The sequence below is a fragment of the Caenorhabditis briggsae genome (genome assembly GCF_000004555.2).
Source record: "Caenorhabditis briggsae complete genome, chrV, whole genome shotgun sequence".
Classification (NCBI taxonomy): domain Eukaryota; kingdom Metazoa; phylum Nematoda; class Chromadorea; order Rhabditida; family Rhabditidae; genus Caenorhabditis; species Caenorhabditis briggsae.
The window spans coordinates 5,441,630-5,449,064 of record NC_013488.2 but is presented as its reverse complement, the minus strand read 5'-3'; the positions used below and the strand labels follow the sequence as shown (position 1 = coordinate 5,449,064).

At 33.5% G+C, this 7,435-nt stretch overlaps 2 protein-coding genes across 2 annotated transcripts; one reads left to right on the top strand and one right to left on the bottom strand.

Annotated features, from left to right (window-relative positions):
* Positions 1–1,927: 1,927 nt before the first annotated feature.
* Positions 1,928–1,966, bottom strand: CBG27000 (the record flags this gene model as incomplete). The annotated part of the gene is made up of 1 exon (XM_045237045.1): positions 1,928–1,966. The coding sequence occupies one exon, from the start codon at positions 1,964–1,966 to the stop codon at positions 1,928–1,930; it is 39 nt and encodes a 12-aa protein (XP_045099248.1).
* Positions 1,967–4,228: 2,262 nt separating this feature from the next.
* Positions 4,229–7,136, top strand: CBG12162 (the record flags this gene model as incomplete). The annotated part of the gene is made up of 8 exons (XM_045237044.1): positions 4,229–4,270; positions 4,321–4,442; positions 4,944–5,049; positions 5,096–5,437; positions 6,004–6,212; positions 6,316–6,396; positions 6,865–7,018; positions 7,065–7,136. 8 exons carry the CDS (start codon positions 4,229–4,231, stop codon positions 7,134–7,136), a joined length of 1,128 nt encoding a protein of 375 aa, XP_045094778.1.
* Between the last annotated feature and the right edge of the window lie 299 nt (positions 7,137–7,435).

The window sequence follows — 7,435 nt, the reverse complement described above, 5'->3', positions numbered from 1 at the left end:
CGAGCAATGACGTCATCAGGCCGTGGCCGAGCTGGGGGGTTTTCTCTTCCATGGGAAAATTGAGCAAAATTCCATTTTTCTCCGTTTTCCTTCGTTTTTCATCGTTTTTGCTCAAATTTTCGTGGTAATTAATTGAAAAAAAAAATCAATTTTATAATTTTTGCAATGTTTTATGGCCTGTACGAACAATTTTTGAAAAGAAATAGTTCATTTTGGGCCAATTTTTTGATTTTTAATTTTTGTGTGTAAATACCTAAATAGTGATTGTTTTTTTTTCATGCAATGATCTAGAAAATTATGAAAAAAATGAGAAAAATTCCAATTACCACGAAAATTGAGAAAAAGAGAAAAATTGAGGAAAATTGGGAGGAAAAAAACGAAGGAATATTGAGAAACAGAAGGAATGAGGCCGAATTGAGAAAAAAAAGCGATTGAGAAAAATTGATAGAATATTTCACAGCATACTTGCAACGGGCCGGGCCGGGCTTTTTTCAGAATTTTCAGGGCCCGGCCCTGCCCGTCTCTTTTCAGAAGAAAATTTTCCTGTCTTTTCAAAAAATTTTTTGGGGTCCATAGAAAAAAATGGAGAACCTTTCGGTCAAAAAATTTTTCTAAATAAGAGTGTCCATAAAACATGATTTTTTCAAAAAAAATTTCGAAAAAATGACTGAGATTCCAAAAAAAATTCAAATTTGGAGAACCCGGGCCCTGGCCGGGCCGGGCCAAGGAGTCACGGGCCCAGGCCGGGCCCTGATTTTGCAAGTATGTTTTACAGTTCTCCATTGTATGCTTTCCGGAAATTTCGAGACTTAAAAATTAAAAAAAAAATTTCCTGCCTTTCAGCCGATGCCCAACATTTTTTTTTTTTTCATGAAGAGTGAAAAATATGATAAAAAATCAGAAAGGACAATGTGACAATGAGAAGTGAAAAACTTTTGTCGTAATTTTTGGAAATTCAGAAATTGCGAAATACTGAGATTCTGACGTTCTGAAACTTTGAGATTTTGAAGTTCTGAAATTCGGAAATTCTCAGATTCTCAGATTCTGAAGATCCGAAATTTCCAGATTCCGAAATATTGAAATTCTGGAGTTCTGAAATTCTGAAATTCTCAGATTCTGAAGTTCTGAAATTCTCAAATTCTCAGATTTTGAAGTTCCGAAATTTTCAGATTCCGAAATACTGGAATTCCAAAGTTCTGAAATTCTAAGAATTCTGAGATTTTCAAGCTCTGAAATTCAGGAATTCAGAAACTCCCTCAAAAAAATTGTACCCCCGAATCACAAGCGTTGTACCCCTAAATGAAATGGGTTGTACCCCAGAATCATTGATAGTTTGTACCCCCGAATCGTTGTACCCCCGCAATTTTTGTATCCACGAATATTGTACCCCCGAATCACCAATTTTGTACCCCTAAATCAGTTGTACCCCCTTGTACCCCCGAATCATTGTACCCCCCGAATTTTACGACGAGCTACCCTATAAGTCTTTCATATTTCCTTTTTTTCAAAACCTTTTTTTGACTCTTACAATTAGAATTATTGTTTAATTTCGAAATTCTTTCACTTTATGCAATTCTCCGAAATTTTAAAATGTTGAATTCGAAAATTCAAAAAACCAAAACTTCACTTTCAAGTTTCCAAAAATTTTCGTAGTTTTGCGACCAGGAAGTTCATAGACGAAACGCTTGAAACCAGATGACTAGTACAGACTGTCTGGCAATAGAAATAAATCAGAAGATCAAAATTTTTTGAAATGGTTCTGAAAATGTCATCAGAATTCAATTTCGTAAAAAAATTCGTTAAATTAATTTTTATCGAATTACCGTATTTCCTCTAATAGAGGCCCATGAGCTTTTATTTTTCAACCTCCTTCTGGAGGTGGACTAATTTTAGAAAAAAAACGCTCAAATTATAGGGTTTTCGGTTTTTAACTGTACTCAATTGGGAGGTTCTTGCGACGGACCATTCCACTGGAATGGACTGGAATAGTTATGAAACGGCAAGAACTAACGGGAATTAACAGAAAAATAAACAAAAAAGGGTTTGCCTGCACTAAACGAAAAGAAAGATGCACAGTCAGGGTGGGCTTCTATTAGAGGTGGTCTTCAAATAGAGGTGGGCTTCTATTAGAGGAAATACAGTAAGTCAAATTTTTTAGAAATCAAACTTTCTGGATATTTATAATTTTTTAAAACTTCCTTTCTTCTAGTTGGTTTTAAAATTTTAAAATATTTCGAATTTACTCGAACTTATGAACGTCTGAAATTTTTAAGTTTTTGAATCTCTGAATCTCCGAATTCTGAATATTTTGAATGTTTTGAAGTTTTAAATAACACACAGCAAAGTTTTTAGTTTCAAATTTCCCGGGATTTCCGATGTTCAATTTTTTCATTTTAAAGGTGGGGGGGACAAAAGATTCTACGTGGATTTTTGGAGCCAGAGTATGCATTCTACCGTAATGGTGCACAACGCTTAATGTCACTCTGCGTACAGCTGTCGTCTTCACCCTTATGTTTACCACCGGGCGCCTGCTCCAGTTTCGTCCGGGTGGCTCAGTCGGTAACGGCGCCGCACTTTCAATCCTTGCCTCGACGAGTTCAACACCTCGAGGGGCATATCTAAACGGAATTTTGAGAAAATTATTTTTTTCATGTCCTTCCACCTTTAACATTTAACTTATGCACGTAAAAATGTTCCAAGTTTTGCCTACAAAATTCAAAAACTTTATAAAAAAATGTATGCAAAATTATTATATAAAATGACAGATTACAAAAGATTATGTAAACATTTTTTTCGGTACAAAATTGATATTTTTGTTTTTTTTCAAAAAATTGTTCCCTGTTTGAAAATGAAAATTTTTCTTTTTAAAAATATTCAAAATTTGTAAAAAATTTTTTGAAATCTTGCAATATTAATTTTAAAAAACTTAAACCCAATTTTTTTCCCAAATTTCAAAAATAATTTATTCCAAAAAATGGAGGGAAAGAGGAGGATCAAAATGGTCGTTTGAAACGGATTAAAATCGAATAAAAATGCCCTTTTCCGAACAGTCAACACTGTTTTTTGTTGCCGTTTTCTTTAACATCATGTACAAAAAAATTCTGTATCTTTTTTTGGCTGAAAATTAAGGCTGTGCAAAACGCAGCCGCGGCCGAGGCCGTGGATTGGTTGCCGAGGACCAATCCGGCCGTCCTTTCGAAACTAAGCTCAGCTACCCAGAAATTACTAGAGCCGCCGTGCTCTACCTATCTCAGAAGTACACTTTTCAGAATGCAGCGTCCGGTCGTGGCACAGCCTTGGTGCATCCCTGAAAGTTGAAATTTGTAGAATTCCTATTTTTTTGTGTAATATTTCAATATTTGATTTTTTTCAAAGACTTTACAAAAAAGGATAATTGATTTTTGATCAAAGGAAATTTTTTTTAACTCTCTGATTTCTCTCAATCTCTAATTCACAAGTTTTTAATCACATGTCTGTCATGCTGGTTGAGGGGTTCAATAAGTCCAATTTTCGATTTTTTTTTTGTTTTTGAATTTTTTTCATTTTTGTAGCCAATTGTCTAGACCGGGACAATCTTTGAACATATTTTGAAATTTAAAAAATGTTTTTAAAAAATTAATTTACAGATAAATTAATCCTGAGGGGCAACACATGGAAATCTAGGAATTATTGGAGGACGTTTGTTTTTGGGAACAAAAAACTGTAAAAAATTGAATTCATAATTATGGAAAATTATTATAGGTAGTTTGGAAATGGCCGAATGTTTTTCTTTTAAAACTATGGATTTTTTCAAAAATTCCAAACTTTCGGAAGTACAGGAATTGTTGATTTTTTTTTCAAAACTTCCTAGGTCCAGGATTCTGAAAATTCCGAATTTTCAGATCTTTTTCGAAATTCCAGAGTTTTCCAAAATTTAGGAGTTCGTATTTTTTTTTAATATTAAGGATTCTTCAAACTTCAGAATTACTCAAAGTTCCAGAATTTTCTAAAATTCTGAATTTCTACTTTCTCGTTTTTTTTTAAATTTCGGATTTTCGGAATTTTGGAATTTTTGAATGTTTGAATTTCTGAATTTCTGATTTTTCGAATTTCAGATTTTCTGATTTTCTGAGTTTCTGAATTTCCAAATTACCTAGATTTTTTCAGGTTTCTCATACTGATCATTGGATTTTTATGTCTTTCATCTTTATGCTCAAATTATTTAATTATTAATTTCACATTTATTTGTATGAAAAATGATTTATCAGATGGTTATACCAATCTCAATGGGGTAAGAATTTTAGATTTTGAATTTTCACACATTCCGAAAAATGGTTTCAGAGTTTCCATGGAATTTATGACTACGACTCCAATGAAAAAGCCTATATTTTATGGTCCGTAGCAATTGGAACGTTTTTGGGAACATTTCCGCTACACTTTTTGTACACAAAGTTTGGCGCAAAGTAAGTTTTTTTCTTTGAAAACTATAAAAACTCAAGAAAACAAACTGGTTGAAGTTCCGAATTCTGAGGGCTATCAAAATCGTACTTGCGGACGGGCCCAAAGCGGGTGGCGGGCCCTGTCATAGTTTCTTTTAGGATTGATATTTTTTGACCAACTAAATTAGATATGGTAGAACTCGAGGAGCACTACAAAATGATAGTATTTGAAGCACTGTATCATATTTGTGAACAAAGTTACAAGCCAAAAAGCTGCAAATGCGGGCTTGGCCGGGCCGGTTTTTTCGGCCCGTTTGGTCTGTAACTTTGTTCACAAACATGATACAGTGTCCCAAATAGTATCATTTTCTAGTGCTCGTCGAGTTCTATAATATTTAATTTAGTTAGTCGAAAAATATTGATCCTAAAAGAAACTATGACATGGCCCGCCACGGCCCGCTTTGGGCCCGTCCGCAAAATATGATCAAAATTCTAAAAATTTGAAAAAAAAATTCAAATTTTCAGAATACCGTTCTTTATCTGTGGACTTGTCTCGTGTTGTACAACTGCTTTGATTCCATTTTCTGCAAAAACGAATTATTATTTTTTGATATTGCTCAGGTTTATACAGGTGAGTGTGGAGATTAATTTCTAGAACTACGAAATTCAATTTTCAGGGATTCGCCTATTCTGCTGATTTTGCTGCCATCGGACTAATCAACGGACGATGGGCTCCAGTATCAGAAGTCACCATTTTCATGTCCATTTTAACATGTTTCAATGGAATTGCTTCAACGATTACAAATGTTGGAACTGGTCTTCTCTGTGAAAGTTCTCTCGGTTGGAAATGGTCTTACTATCTTCATTCGATTTTTGGATTTGTTCTTTTTGGATTATGGTACTTGGTATATATTGATTATCCTGAAGATACACAACGAGTTTCGGATTTGGAGTTGAAAAAAATTCAGAAGGATAAGTCGGAGGCTCATTTGAGCAAAAAGTGTGATGTCCCTTATAAAGTGGGTTTTTTTGCAAAAATTTGAAAGCTTCTTTTTTTGAATTTCCGCCAAAGATGATTTTTTCAGATCACAATATCAAAAACATTTCCAGAAAATTTTAATTAAATTCCGGAATTCTGAAACTCTGAAATTCTGAAATGCTGAGATTTTAAGATTCTGAAATACTGAATTAAAAAAATCAAAAACTGAGGATTGAGAAATTCAAAAAAGCTGGAACTCACAATCAGATAATCAGATAATCGGAAGTTCGGAAAGTTCCGGAATTCTGAAAATTCTGGAATTCCGAGAATCTGAGATTCTGAAGTTCTGAGGTCCTGAGATTTTGAGATTCTGATTTTCTGAGATTCTGAGATTCTGAGATTATGAGATTCTGAGATCCTGCGATTCTGAGATTCTGCGATTCAGCAAATCTGCGATTCTGAGATTCTCAGATTCGGGAATTCGGAGGTTCTGAGATTCTAAGATTCTGAGATTCTGAACTTTGGAAATGCGGAATTCCGGAAATTTTTACCGATTCGTTTACCAAATCGGATATTCGGAATTCTAATTTCTCATAATTTTTCCAGAAACTTCTAATCAGTCCTGTAATCCTTTGTGTCTGGTTAAATGCATTTTTCGATTTAACAGCTGCAATTATGTTCTCCACTTATGTACCAATTTATTTACACGAAGTCCTGAAATTCGAAATAAAGACCACCGGATTTTTATCATCTTTAATTCTGGGAATGTCCATTCCAGTTCGGATATTTTTTGCAATTATCAGTGATAAGGTTAAGTGAGTTTTTTTTACTTCGAAAAATTAAAATTTTAAAAATTCAAAAAAATTAAAGCCGTAAAAATTCGAAAATTGAACTTCCTGAAACATTTTTTTATTCCAGATTAATAAGTGAAATGCTGAAAATCCACATTTTCAACACAGTCTCTGTTGGAGTCTCGGGAATATTTTTCACGTCTATTGGGTAATTTTTTTTTTTTCAATTCGAATTTTTTTCTGAATTTTTTCTGAAATTTCAGATTCATACCAATTGAGTACAGTGGATGGTCGGTTTTCTGTTTTGTCATGTGTATGTGTTGTATTGGAGTGAATTCTGGTGGATTTTATAAATCTGCATATTATCATTCGAGGTGAGAATCTCGAAATTCAGAAATTCAAAAATTCGGAATTGTTTTCTTGATTTTCAGAATTTTGGAATTTCATAAATCCAGAAATTCTGAAATTTAGAAAATTTAAAAGAAAAGAAGCCTCCAGGAATTTTCAAAATAACAATATCATTATTTTCTCAATTTCGCCGAATTTTGAAATTTTCTTAAAATGTATATCTGAAAAAACTACTAGGCATTCTGAAACTTTGAAATCTGAAAAATCTGAAAATCCTAATTTTGCGCAACTCAAATTTTGAAAATTTGCCAATAAAAAAAATTTTCAGACAATTCAACCCAATTGTGATTACTGCGATTCAGTGGATAAAATGTTTGGCATTATTCGTTGCTCCGGCTCTTGTTAATATTTTTGTATCCGACGAATCAAATCGTTCTCAATGGACTTGGGTTTTTGCAATTATCGGCGGGTGTATGGTTCTAGTATGTTTAAAGAAAACCTGAATAAAACTAAAAATTTGTTTTTCAGACAAATTTGATCTCATTCTTCATTTTGACGGATAAGTCTGCGGAATGGACAGAACAAACGGAGAAATTTTGAAATCAATGTTTTATGTTTAAGACTTTATGAACTTTTGTAGAATCTTAGAGCCGCTTTTTGTGAATTTATTGAATAAAAGTTTTCAGAAATGTAATAGTTAAGGAAAAATCTTAAATTTGAGAATAAGGTGTCGCGAATTTAGGGGTCCAACCCAAGGATGTAAGAATATGCCAGAAAGGAGATGCCAGATCTGTGATAGAGCACATCACACCACCATACATGACGCAGTGACAAAGGCATATGAGCGAAGAATCCAGAGAAGAGATCAAGAAAGAGGAATGTCCTTGGATAGTGGAAAT